Source organism: Lonchura striata, chromosome 16 (assembly GCF_046129695.1).
Source record: "Lonchura striata isolate bLonStr1 chromosome 16, bLonStr1.mat, whole genome shotgun sequence".
Classification (NCBI taxonomy): domain Eukaryota; kingdom Metazoa; phylum Chordata; class Aves; order Passeriformes; family Estrildidae; genus Lonchura; species Lonchura striata.
Genome location: NC_134618.1, coordinates 15,927,733 through 15,941,474, shown reverse-complemented (window position 1 = coordinate 15,941,474; position 13,742 = coordinate 15,927,733). Strand labels below are relative to the sequence as shown.

Sequence of the window (13,742 nt, the reverse complement as noted above, 5' to 3'; positions counted from 1 at the left end):
GATGTGTCACAGAATCACAGGATCATGGAATGGTTTGGGCTGGAAGGGACCTTAAAACTCATCCAGTTCCACGCCCTGGCATGGGTAGGCACACCTTCCACTACCCCAGGTTGCTCCATGCTCTGTCCAATCTGACCTGGAACACTGCAGGAGATGAGAAATCCCAAACTTCTGGGCAGCCCATTCCCCTCTTCATAGGCGCCGTGTTACGATCCCTGTATTTTCTCTTATCCGTTTCAGTCGTACCCACTTTGTGACCTTTTGGTGTTTCTGCACCTGGAGGCCGAGCAGAGCCTCTCTAATGCCTGCCCTGATGTCACCAATGTCACCAATGTCCCCCCCCTGCTGCAGGACACGCTGCGGGAGTGCACGCGGGAGGACAAGCACTGCCTCAGCTACCTGCCCGTCATCTCCCCCGTCTACTTCGTCACCTTCGTCCTCATCGCCCAGTTCGTGCTGGTCAACGTGGTGGTGGCAGTGCTGATGAAGCACCTGGAGGAGAGCAACAAGGAGGCCAAGGAGGACGCGGAGATGGACGCCGAGATCGAGCTGGAGATGTCCCGAGGGAGCGGCGGGAGCCGGGCGCTGCACGGGAACCTGGAGCACGCCAAGGGCAAGCAGCAAGCCCTGGTGAGAGCTGGGGCGGGGAGGGGATGGGTCCCAGCAGCCTGAGCTGCAGATCCCACCCAGGTTGCACAGGGGGAGGCAAGGAGCTGTGCCAGCCCCTGTTGAAAATCAGGTGAACCTGGTGGGAAGAAATGTCTGACTCCAGCTCAGGAGGCTGAATGAGTTCTGTATTATAACTGTGCTATAACACATTAATATACTATTTAAATAATACATTAATATACTAAAACTACAAACCTACTTTTCTAACTACCATATCTAACTCGCTCACAACTCGTGATCCTCTCTCGAGTCCAGCCCCAGGTGGGTTGGGTTGGGTTGGATTGGATTGGGTTGGATTGGATTGGGTTGGATTGGATTGGATTGGATTGGGTTGGATTGGATTGGGTTGGATTGGATTGGATTGGATTGGATTGGGTTGGATTGGATTGGATTGGATTGGATTGGATTGGATTGGATTGGATTGGATTGGGTTGGATTGGATTGGATTGGATTGGATTGGATTGGATTGGGTTGGATTGGATTGGATTGGATTGGATTGGATTGGATTGGGTTGGATTGGATTGGATTGGATTGGATTGGATTGGATTGGATTGGGTTGGATTGGATTGGATTGGATTGGATTGGGTTGGGTTGGGTTGGGTTGGGTTGGGTTGGGTTGGGTTGGGTTGGGTTGGATTGGGTTGGATTGGCCACCAGGCTCAAACAATCCTCACCAGAACCCAACCAAGCATCACCCCAGGGAAACAATTCTCCAAACACATTCCACATGGGAAAAACAAGGAGCAGAAATAGAAATTGTTTTTTCTTTCTTCTCTCTGTGCACCTCTATTAAAATTCCTGAGAGGGAGAAGAACGTGCCTCCCACACAGCCCCTACAGCAGGGATGTCACCACCACCACCCCACGTCCTGAGGCAGCTCCCGGGGCTCCTGGAGGTGGAAGGTGCTGGAAAAATTATCCTGGCCATTATTCCAGAGGAGGGTTCAAAGTCCATCTCTCCACTTCATTCTCAAGTTGTGGATTTTAAGTTCAGAGCCATAAAAGCCACAGGTCCATGTCCTGCTGTCCCAGCCAGTCCTTGGCATTTTTCAGGGCAGCAATCCCAAAAATCCTGGGAATGCTGGCACTGGGAGCCCTGGCACCTCCAGCATGGGATGGGATAAATTCTCTTCACGTGGCCATTGTTTAATCCCACTTTGGGATTTCCAGAGGATCCTCCAGCAATTCAATGCTTCTGTAAACCTCCAGCTCCCCATGGCTCTGCTTAGGACATGGAGAATTTGGGAATTATCAGAGCCCCTCAGCAAGGAGCTGCAAGTTCCTGTGTCGATTTTTGGAGCTTTCTGTGTTGAGTTTTGGAGGTTCCTGGGTTGCTTTTTGGAGGTCCCTGGGTTGATTTTTGGAGGTTCCTGGGTTGCTTTTTGGAGGTCCCTGGGTTGTTTTTGGGAGGTTTCTGGGTCGCTTTTTGGAGGTTCCTGGTTTGCTTTTTGCAAGTTCCTGTGTTGATTTTTGGAAGTTCCTGGGTTCCTTTATGGACATTCCTGGGTTGTTTTTTGGAGGTTCCTGCGTTGATTTTTGGAGATTCCTGCGCTGTTTTTTGGACATTCCTGGGTTGTTTTCTGGAGGTTCCTGGGTTGACTCTTGGGTGTTGCTGGGTTGATTTTTCAGACACTGCCTGCTCTCTGATCCCTATCAGTCCTCCAGGAAAACAATCAGGAGCTCAGGGGGAAGGAGGGCGTGAGATAATTGTCTGAGCCCATGTCAGCAGCCTGTGATTAAGAGTGAACATGGAACTGCTTTGTCAACACAATCACAAACAAATCTACCACGAAATCAGCAGGGGCTTGGAGATTAAATTACATTAAATTAGATTTTTGTGAAATCTATCAGACTCCATTAGGGCGAGGAGAAAGATTTGGTTACACAGCGACGGGGAATTGGCCCTTTGAATGTTGCTGCTCACAAACATTCCTGCAGGGAAAAGCACTGGTTGCTTTTCTAATTGAGGGAAGGGAGGGCACAGGCTCCCTTCACACAGGCTGGGAGTGCAAACAGTCCATTCTCCTTGGGCTTTCCTCATCTTTCAATTCTTCCCAGGCACGTCAGGAGGCGGGCAAAGCCTCCTTTGAACCCTGGAGGTGATGAGAAGTGTCCCCTTCATCCTTCCCACCAAAGCCCAGCCACCAGGCTCAGGTGGCTGATGTCCCACCCATCGTGGGGTTGTTTCTGAGCTGTCCCAAACCTGTCCCTTCACAGCCACCACCTTTCCAGCCTCTGTCCTTTCCGCTGAGAAATCCCAGGACAAATCAGCCCTGCATGGGATAGGAGTGAAATCCTCTTTTTAGCCCTTAAAATGTGCATTGGGTGTGACTCCAAATGTTAAACCCAGAGCTGCAGGCAGAGAAAACAGTGTCAGGTTTGATTTTATTGTTGTTATTGCAAAAACTTGTTTATAATACTGAGGCAAGGGAGGGATCAACACTTCAAGCTTCCAGCAATCCCCAGAGCTGAGGATTCTGGAGATGCTCCAGGGAAATTCCCAACAAACCAGAAGGGTTTCAACCCCCTCTGCCCAGTCCCTCCCAATCACCCCCATGCCCAGGTCCCATCCCAGTTTCCAGGGTTTGGGATCAGGCTCTGGAGTGCAGCAGGTGTTTCCCAGCAAGGAGGAGGAGCAGCAGTGATGTCTCCAAACCATCCTCACTGTCCGGAGCAGCTCTCCATCTGGGAGCCAACAAATTCCCCATTCATGGTTCATATTTCAAGCCCTTATTCCATTTGAAATTTACCCACATCCCTAATTCAGTCCGGTCTCAACAGCTGAACCTTTAAAAATTGAAGTGGCTGATGTCAAGAAGGGCTTTGTTCATTTGTTCCAGCTTTAGGAGCCAAATCCTGAGATCCTTCTGTTCAGGTGCTGAGACCTTTTGTTCCTGGTGTGGCTCCGGGCTGAGCAGGAGCCCCTGGCTGCCCCAGCCCAGGTGATGCCGTGCTGGTGGAGCTGGGGTGGCCAAGGACCAGCTGGCAGTGCCTGCTGAGGCTTTAATCCACCAGCTGAGAGCCCTGGGTGGCTCCTGGGCACAGCCACAGCTGGCAGAGCTGGATGCCCACGAGCTGTAAATACCCAGGATGCTGGTCCCCCTCATCCCAAGGGTAAAAAACCATGGAGTAATTCACCTTGGGGTGTGCATCTCCAGGGAGCCAGAAATACAAGGGGAAAAAAACCAAATTTAACCAGATCCTTGGTGAGCTCCAAACCTGAGGGATCTCAGGGACAGGTTTTGCAAAGGAAAATACATCTCATTTAAGACATGCAGCTGGGAAAATGTTTTCAATCAGTCACTGGGAGCTGGTGTGAGAGGAGAACCAGAGGGATTCTCTGTGTTTGAGATAAAAGGGTAACCTGGGAGGGAGGGGAACATGTCCAGCCAGGCTGCAGGGCCTGGCCCGGGGCTCCTGCTCCTCAGCCTTGGCCAAGTCCTGGCATCACCTCTCAGCTTCTCCACCAGCACCTCAGGGCCATCATTCGTGTCCCCAAAGCTCCCTGTGACCCCAGGATGGATTTGCTGAGCGGGGTCAGGTTTAAGGTTTGTGGTGAGCTCTGTGTGGGCACTTCCCACCAGACCCATTTCGGTGACAACAAATTAAAATCCCTTTTCTGCCCCAAAAAAGGCTCTGCACCCCCACTCTCGCTGCCACGATGTCTTCTCCTTCCCTCTGCCTCCTTCAGGGTTCAGTGGTGAGCAAAATGCTCCAGGTTTTTGGAAAGAGGCCTCGAGGTTTGCAGTGGTGTCGATGTGTTTAAATGCCTGCCCTGCGAGGGTGTTTTGGGGAGAATTTCCAGAAGGACCTGTTTTGGCCCCTCTGTTTGAGGAGGAGGATGTCATCCTCAGGCCTCCTGAAAGCATCTCCTCGGAACACCAGATGGGGAAAATGTGAGAAATGCTGCTTTTCTCATGTGTTTAACAAATGGCCTCCTTTTTCCTGCCCCTTCCTTTCTCTCTGCTGTCCAGGAGTTGACTTTGGACAAAAAGTTGACTTTTTTAGTGGTGAGTCATTGATGCCTCCCTTTATTCCAGCCACATCCTGAGCTCCTCTCTCAGTGTAACCCTTTGTCCTGTGTCACCAGAGCTCGGGGTGGGATCCCAGTGGGGACAGCAGCACGAGGCTGGGAAGCCACAAGGGAAGGAATTCCCTGTAAATCCTCCACTGGGGTGACCCCATGTCCTAGTTTAGGGCAAATTTGGGAGAAAAACCTTTGGAAGGAGCCCCCAGGAAACAAACCCCCACAGGCCCTCCCCACCCACCTGGTTGGGGAAGAATTTTCTCAGAGAGAGGTGGAAAAAAAACCACTCCCCAGCACCAAAAAAAAAAAAAAAAAAAAAAAAAAAAAAAAAAAAAAAAATTAACAACATCAGATGACAACAAAACTCTTTCACCACTCTGAAGAGATGAACAAATGCAGAAAGTCTCTCCTGGGAGTGGTGGCTGGGGATTGCTCTGGTCGCTGGGGGTGGCTGCTGCAGATCACAGAGCGCAGGGCTCGGTGCTCCTTGGTGTTTCCAGGTCCCATCTGGAGCAGGTTGGACTGATAGTCAGGAAAGGGAAAGGGAAAAAAAACAGTCCAAGGAAAGAATTGGACTGCTTAGCTAAACTAACTAGAAAGCAAAGGGGAAAGCAGAAAGAAGCAAAGCAAAAGCAAGCCAGCCTGCACCGGCTTCTTCTAGACAACAGAACATGGGGGGAGGTGAACAGCTGATAACAAAATGTCAGAATCTGAGGTGTTGATGATTCCGAGATTGTAGAAAGTCTCTGTCTGTCAGCCCCCTGCCAAAGCAGAAGCCATAATTGGTCTGTGCTGGTTTCCAGGTTGTTTATTCTGTTTATCTCTCACATGTTCTGCTGCCCTGCCCAGCTCTGTCCTGCAGGGCAGCGTGTGGGGCTCTGCCCTCAGTGGGATGTGACAAACATTAAATACCAGAAACTCCCTGGGCTGCCTTTACAAGAACGTGCCAATATCTGTCACCTACGTTGGACAGTGTGTCCCCAGCCTGAACCAACAGAAAAATGCCAACACCACAGTGACACATGGAGGGCATGAAGAAGGAGAAAAAGGACAAGGCACACCCAATTTCCTCCAGCTTGTCCCCTTTGGACCCCTCATCTAGAATCCTAACATTTTACTTTTGCACCCGTGCCACACTTAATTATTACTGATATCAAACACTCAGAGCTGGTAATTAATCCTGTAAGACTGAAAACTCTTTTCCATGGGCAGAGATCACAGCCAGTGTCTCTGGGGGCTCTGTCCAGGGGGGTTCCTGACCCCTGCCAGGGTCCCAGACCTGCCAGGGCAGCCAGAGGGAAGCTCTGGATTCCCACAACAAGACAAAACAAAACAAACCTTCACTCTCAGCGTCAGCTCCAAAAGCCCAGAACATGATATCAAACAAAAACAGAACCCACGATGAGGGACACCAGCGCCATAGCATCACCCCATCTCCCTCTCCCGTTGCTCCGCAGGGCGCTGCAGCCTCGCTGAGGGCCCAGGACTCCCAGAACCTGCTGGCGGTCCGGAAGATCTCCGTGTCCCGCATGCATTCCCTGCCCAACGACAGCTACATGTTCCGGCCCGTGGCGCCGGCTGCCGCCCCGCTGCCCCTGCACGAGGTGGAGATGGAAACCTACCCCTGCAAAGCCCAAAGAGGTACCACCCTCGCTGCTTCCCCTGCTCTGGGGAAAAGTTTTGGGTTCCTCACCGTAAGAATGATGGGGAAGGGCTGGAGCGTGTCCAGGGAAGGGGATGCAGCACCAGGAGCAGCTTGGGGGGGGATCAGCTTGGAGAAACACAGGGGGAAACTTCTCACTCTGCACAAATCCCTGACAGGATGGGGCAGGGTCGGGCTCTGCTCCCAGGGATGAGAGGAAACAGCGTCAAGTTCTGCCAGGGGAGTTTGGATTGGATATCAGGGGAAATTTCTCCACTGGAAGGGTGTTCAAGCATCAGAACAGGCAGAGGTGGGGTCATCATCCCTGGCAGCGTTGAAGAAAACTGTGGATCTGACACTTGGGGACTTGATTTAGCGCTGGCCTTGGCAGTGCTGGATTAATGCCTGGAATCCGTGGTCTTTTCCAATTTTTACAACTCCGTGATTACAAGCACGGGGCAGGAGCTGCATGGGGTGTTCAGTGGGGAGCAACCAAGCCAAGCATGGCCTGAGCAGGGCTCGATCCCATCAGCACCACCGTGCTCTCCCACACCCTGCATCCCTCCACGCTCCCATCCCTCCCCCAGGAGCAAGCTCAGGTGTCTGGGGAGCAGCAAAGCTCCCCAGCACAGGTTTTTAGCTGAGGGAAAAGGGAGCTGTGCATTCCCTCTGGCTCCTCCTCAATAACATCCCCAGGAATAAAAGCCAGAGCTGGGATTGCTGCCAGCACAATTCCTCATGTTCCAGGCAGGCTGCAGCCTCAGGGCAGTGCCTGCCAGCAGCACCGTGGAGTTCAGAGCTGCAGGAGTTTCTGTGGGAGCAGAAAGATCAGAAACCACTCTGGGCTTCTTCCCGAGCCCAGCCCTGTAATGAATGTCATGGCATCACAGAGCCTTTGAGGGGGCATCCATCCTCTGCATCCCAGCACAGTTCCCTGAAAATGCCTTTCTGGCTCTTCTGTCGAGCTGCTTTGAAGGGGAAATTGTTGGAATTTCGGATGCTGAGAATTTTAGATTTTTTTTTTTTATGTTGATAGATTTTGATTTTTAAGAGAGTATTGTATTTAATTTGAAGTGGTAGAGAAAGTTTTTAAAATTTAATTCTAGAACTGAGATTATGAGTGTGTAGTTTGATTAGAAGTGTATAATATATAGTGGAAAATTTAGAGTTTGAGGTTTTAAAATATAGTGATATATGTAAGGTAAAATAGAGGTTGTAGAGTGAAGGTTGGGGTTTTTAATTTTTTTTTATGGGTTTGGGCAGTATTCTAGTAGTAATTGGATAGAAAAGTTTGTACTGTGGGATATGAGGGATCAGTTATTAGGTTAAAAGTAAAAATACAACAGGAAATGGATCTGAAACACAATCTGTGCCTCCCTAGAAGCACATGAGCTCCTGGAGGGGCTCCCAAGAACTTTTCCCAGCCTGGTTCCCTTTGATCCAGCATGGTTTGAAATGCCAGAGCTGCCCGGTGGGTTTGCACACCCAGATTTGCTCTGATTTCCTTGGGAGAAGGAGCTCTGTGTTTGTTCAGACTCTCTGGGAGCCAGGTCATGTTCTCTGCTCGGTGTTTATTATTATTTCACCTGCAAATTCCTCGTGAAGGAAAGAAAACAGAGGTTGAGTTTCACAGGCGGCCTCCTGGAGCTGCTTTTCATCCCTGGAGCAGCTGCAAAGCAGGATTTATATCCACATAAAACTGCTGGCATGTTGGCAGGGGTGGGTAGAGCCCACCAAGGATTCTCTGATGTTTCCTAAATTCCTAAATTTCTCTCCAGGAGCACTGAAGGGATGGATATGATGGATATGACATTACCTGGTGGTAAAGCCTGCAGCACCCCGAGCTGTGCTGCTCCTGAGCTGCCCAAACTCTGCTTCAAGCCACAGATCCATAAATTATATCCAAGTTAAACTGAGCCCATGGAGACTCCCATGGGTGTTTCCATGGGCTTCAGGGTGTCTGATCTTCTCCCAATACTCCACTGACCACACAGTGAAAATCTTGTGGGATAAGGAGATCTTGGGATATTTTGGTTTTAGATGCAGTTTGCTGATTTCCTAGAAAAAACAGAGAAAAAATATACAACCTCTGAGACTTTCAGTGCTCCTGGGCATCCAGTTTGGAGGGGGTTTGGGTTTCCTATATGAGAGCTCGATGGAAAGTTTCCAACAGGAGGAAATTCCAGCTGAGGACAGGGAGTGGAGCATTTGGTCTGGGTTTTATGACCGTGATTGTGACAGACTTTATGGCAGAGTTTTTCTGCATCATAAAAAGCATTTTATAAAGCCTGGAATAGCACATGACCAGCACCGGCTCTGCTTGAAACTCTGGTTCTAGGAGAGCCCAAAAAAATCCTGGAGAGAAGCGGGTTGGGGGTGGGAATTCCTTCTGTGGTGTTCTGGAGAAAAGCTCCAAAAGAAAAATTATTAAACACTCACTTTTCTTTGTCCCCACCAACAAATCTGTCTGTGAAATGCAACTGTGATGTGTCTGGATGGTTTTTGTCAGGGGCTCGAGTTCCCTGACCCCTGGGTGAGGTCTCTTGGAGTGATGGATCACGGTGTTTGCATCACGGAGCTGGGCAGCGCTGGGGGAACAGGCGCTGGGTTTCAAACTAATGAGGACAATAAATCCCGCAGCCCAAAAGCAGAGAAGATCTTTCAAACAACTCCCAAGTGCAGGAAAGCAGCACCACGGATGGGCTGGGGAGGAGGGATGGCCTTCAGACCCAGGCTTTGGGAAGAGCTTGCACAGCTCAGGGCTGGCAGAGTGCTTGGAGCGTGGTGGGACCACGCTGAGCTGAGCTGTGCCCTGGGGACAGCCCCTGCTTGTGGCTGGGCTGTGCTGGGTGGGAGAACTGCCCTGCAGAAGTTGTAGAATATCCTCAGTTAGAAGGAATCCACAAAGATGAGAGTCCCAACATCTGTGAGCTCCCTGCCATCCCTGCTGAGATTCAAAGCAGCAGACAGGACGCGGGACAAGTTTTTTAATCCAAGGTCTATGCTGAGCTTTGGCATTTCGGCCAAGCCCGACAGGTTTTTCCTTCTCCCTCGTGTGTTGACTCCCTTCTTGGAGCTTCTGCTGACTGCTGCCTCTGTGCTGCCCTAGGATCCATCACCTCCATCCGCTCCCAGCCCGTGGCTGGCAGCTCCTCGCTGAGGGTGCCCTCGGAGGCGCTGCCGGCGGCCGCGCGCTGCCCCGGCCGCGAAGGGCGGCAGCGCTGGAGGGGCCCGGCGCCCCACGGCACCCCCCGATCTCCTGCCCTCAGCAAGCTGCTCTGCAGACAGGTGAGGGGCCACGGGCACCCAGAGGTAACACCTGGTTCCTCCCCTTCTCTCCCAGTCCCCTCCTGCGTTGCTTTGCTTGGAGGTAAGAGTGGAATTCCTGCTCCAGAGAGAAACGTGACGTAAGTTTTAACACGTTCCTGTCTTAGCAAATGGCACGTGGATAGGCCCTTTTTCCCTGCTTCCATCTCCATGGCTGTGCTATCCCAAGAAATAAAACCTTCTCCGTGGGGAGAAGGTGCCCAAATCCACTTTACCAGTGCTGGGAGAGCCCTCCGCCGTGATGGGTTGTGCTCAGGACTTGGGGTTGGGGCAAGACCAGGGCCCAGCAGATGCCAGCCCTGAACATGAAGACTCCTGCCAGCTAAAGTTTGTCCTCTTGCACAGGAGGGTCTGACAGGACTGACACGATGGGGCAGGGACGAGGTGGGCTGTGTTAGACCCACCAACCATGGGCTCCCCATCCCTGTGAATGCCCCAGGCCAGCTTGGATGGGGCTTGGAGCAGCCTGGACTGCTGGAAGGTGCCCGTGGCAGGGTGTGGAAGGAGATGAGCTTTAAAACCCCTTCCAACACAACGTGGTTCTATAATTCTGCGCCCATCACTGGCGGTGCTGCTGCCCAGCACATCCCCAGGCTCTCACCCCACTTCTCTCCCCTCCCCTTCCAGGAGGCCGTTCAGACGGACTCGGTGGACGGACAGACTCCAGAGCGCAAAGACAGCCTGCAAGCAGAGCCTGGAGAGCCTCAGCCACCAGCAAAGCAGCCCCAGAGCAGCCTCACCTCCAGCCCTCTCCATTCCCCGCTCCCGGCCACCCCTCCACGCTCGCCCCCATCCTCCCCACACCGGCCCCTCGGCGCCCTGGCTCGGAAGCACACGTGTGGCCAGCACGGCGTTCCCAGCCGGCCACCCAGCCCCACCGAGGGCTGCCAGGGCGAGCCCTCGGACCTGGCTGACGAGGAGGTTCGGCACATCAACAGCTCGGCCAAAGACTGGGCAGAGGAGCGCTCGGACCCCGGCAGCCGCTCCACCTCGCCCTTCGCCTCCCCGGCCCCGTCCCCCGCGCCCCTCAAGAACTGCAGCACAAGCAGCCTCTCCCGCAAGGAGAAGGACTTGAAGAAGTTCTACAGCACCGACAGCAAGGGCTTCCTCAGCAAGCCCAGCTGGGCCGACGAGCAGCGGCGGCACTCCATCGAGATCTGCCCCTCGGGCAGCGCCCCGGACCGCGGCTTCCAGGAGCCCGCCGAGGACAAGCAGCGGCTCCCCGGCCACGTCCCGCCGGAGGCCGAGCACATCCACGGAGCCCGGAGGAAGAAGAAGATGAGCCCGCCCTGCATTTCTATAGATCCTCCCATGGAGGACGACGGAGCAGCGGCCCCACGCAGCAAAGCCTCCGAGAACACCCTGCTGCGGAGGAGAACCCCGTCCTGCGAGTTCCCGGCCTACCGAGAATCCCTGGAGCTCCCGGAGAGCCGAGGGGAGCACCTCGGCATCCCCAACTTCTCCTTCGAGCAGCTGGACGGCGGCTCCTTGAGCAGCCTCTCGGAGCTGCTGGACAGCGCGCAGTCCACGCCGGCCTCCGTGGGCTCGCGGCCGGACGCTGAGCTGCAAAAGCAGGAGCACCTCCAAACTGAGAGGGGCAAAGAGCTGCTGGGCACCGCTGCCAAGAGCCCCCTGCGCAAGCAGGGCTTGGGGCCCGTGACTGCTGCCACAGGAGACGGCGCGGGTGACCCCGTATAGCTGCTGGGATGGGGGACAGGGGGGTCTCAAGGGCTTGTCACCAACCTGGGGGTGGCTCGTCACCCCGGCCGTCCCCTCCCTGCGGGCACTCGTTGGGAAGCGCTGTGGAAGTTTGCAAAAAAAAAAAACCACACACACACACACACACGCATGAGAAAATGGGAAAGAAACCCGAACGAGCGCGGCTGGATGAAACTGGGGATGGGGTTTTGGGGGGATTTGGAGAGAGGTTTTGGGGTTTCTTTTCTAAGGGGAAGGTGGAGTTGATGCAGGGGTGGCTTCGTTCCTCCCGCCCCGCTACGTGGCCTCGATCACATTGATTCAGGTCTGGTTGGGATTTGGGGGGATTCTCTTGGGGTTTTGTTGTTTTGTTGAGTTTGTTTTTTTGGTTTTTTTTATTTTTTTTTATTTTAAAGATGCTCAACTTTTCCTGAGGCACCTTTTTGAGCTGTCACGTTATGCTGGAGTGCCTGGGAGCTGGACATTGTCTGTATATCAGCAGTTCTATAAATAAAAATTCTGTATTTGTGAGCTACAAAACGAGGAAACAAGCAAACAAAAAACAAAAAAAAAAAAAAAAAACCAAACAAAAAAACCTGGGGGGAAAAACCAGACCCACAAAAACTCTCTCTTCATAATGCACATATTTTTATAGAGAAACAGAGATGCTGTTTTTTGCATTACGTGGGTGGTGTTTCCTTGGGTTTTCTGTGGAATTAATTATTCCAGCCATTGATTTTCCAAATGTTTCTCCTCTTTCCTCGCTTCCCTTCTCTCCACCATCACCCCGCCAGCTTCTTCTCACAGCTGATGCTTCTGACATCTCGCTCATTTTCTTTTGTACTTTAGAGGTTGTCCTAATTACAGACAAAAAACCAAATCACTACTGAATTGTAGCCAGTGCAATAATAAGTTATTCATTCTTCCTGTCTGTCCAACTGTCCTGTTGCTTTTTTTCCCCCTTTTTATTTTTAACTGAAATTCAGGTTAAACGTCGCAATAATCTGAACTGACATGCACAAAGACGGTTTCTTGTGTTACAAAGAGAAAAAAACTAATGAAAAAAAGGAAAAAAATAACTACATTTACAGAGAGATTAAAAAAAAAAACTGAACAAATAAATAGTAAATTATTTAAGAAATGTATTTTGTTTACTGCAGTTCTAAGTAAATTATTGATACAGTGTGTAAAGGTGTAAAGAGCTGTCGTAGGTGATGTTCTGTGTGAGCATTTAAGGTGATGATTTGTCCTCCTCGTGGCAGAACAACTCCCACCCTCGGGGCAGTTTGCACTCCCTGTCCCTCCCTCCCCATCCCTGGACACCTTCCCTTCCCAAGGCCCTTCCAGAAGCCTCTAGAGGAATCCAGGTCACCTTTTAACACCACTTTGGGTTTTTGGTTTTTTGGGTTTTTTCAGCTTTTGGGGTAAATCTTCCTTTTTTACCCTCCTTCCCCACCCTTCCTCCAGGTTCTGTGTCCATGGCACGGCTTGGCCACGGGAAATAGGAGCAGGATGGAGCCCGTGGCCACCCAGAGGGGAACAATCCCATCCAACACCACTTTGGGGAAGTTTATTGGAACTTTTGGGGTTGATTTTCCTTTTTTACCCTCCTTCCCACCCCTCCTGCAGGCTCTGTGTCCATGGCACAGCTTGGCCACGGGAAATAGGAGCAGGATGGAGCCCGTGGCCACCCAGGGGGGACCAAACCCATCCAGTCCTTTCCATTCGCTTCCTTCCGTGCCGCCTCATATTTATGCCTTCACATTTATCTTCTGTTATCGATGCATCCATTACTCCAAAGGAAATGTATCTTGTTTCACATCTATTAAACTGTATAAACTGGAAGCGTGGCCTCCCTTTGCGCCGCAGCGGGGGGAGCCCAGGGCTTGCCCCTCCCGCTCCCAGAGCTCGGCATTCCCCGAAAATTCCTTCCTCGACCTCTCCAAGCTGCAGCCCCCCAGGTGTGAACCATCCCTGCAGGAGCTGGAGGCTTCTCCCACCTCCCCCTGAGCTCGGAGGAGCCCTCGCCTCACCTCCATGTGCTGATCCGGCTGCTTCCGAGGAGCACCTGCGCTGCTGTAATTAAGAGTCATTTAGAATTATTGTAAATAATGAGTCCGTCTCGGTGGGATAGGGAGGAATTCCAGAAAAGAGCCACAAAATCCATGATTAACAGCGCTCTGGGGAGGATGGCAAACTGCTTTTGCTGCAGTTTAAGGAGGGGAGGTGAATCCCTCTGCTCCAGGCTGAGTCGGGGTGTCCCTCAGCATCAGGGGACACTCAGGATGTCATTTACTGCTGGGGTTATTTAGCTTTGCTGGAAAAGATCTGAATTCCCTTCTGGCCCTGTGCCTGAATTCCCTTCAGGGGGAAAATCCTC

General features: G+C 52.1%; 1 protein-coding gene across 1 annotated transcript in view; it reads left to right on the top strand.

Annotated features, from left to right (window-relative positions):
• The window catches only part of CACNA1H (calcium voltage-gated channel subunit alpha1 H), a 164,825-nt gene extending 151,618 nt beyond the window's left edge, over nt 1-13,207 (top strand). The window contains exons 31-34 of the mRNA XM_021550249.3: nt 352-630; nt 6,153-6,336; nt 9,447-9,625; nt 10,292-13,207. Coding sequence (XP_021405924.3) covers nt 352-630; nt 6,153-6,336; nt 9,447-9,625; nt 10,292-11,362 — 1,713 coding nt within the window. The 3' untranslated portion in view covers nt 11,363-13,207. The remainder of the gene's footprint in view (nt 1-351; nt 631-6,152; nt 6,337-9,446; nt 9,626-10,291) is intronic.
• Nucleotides 13,208-13,742: the final 535 nt, after the last annotated feature.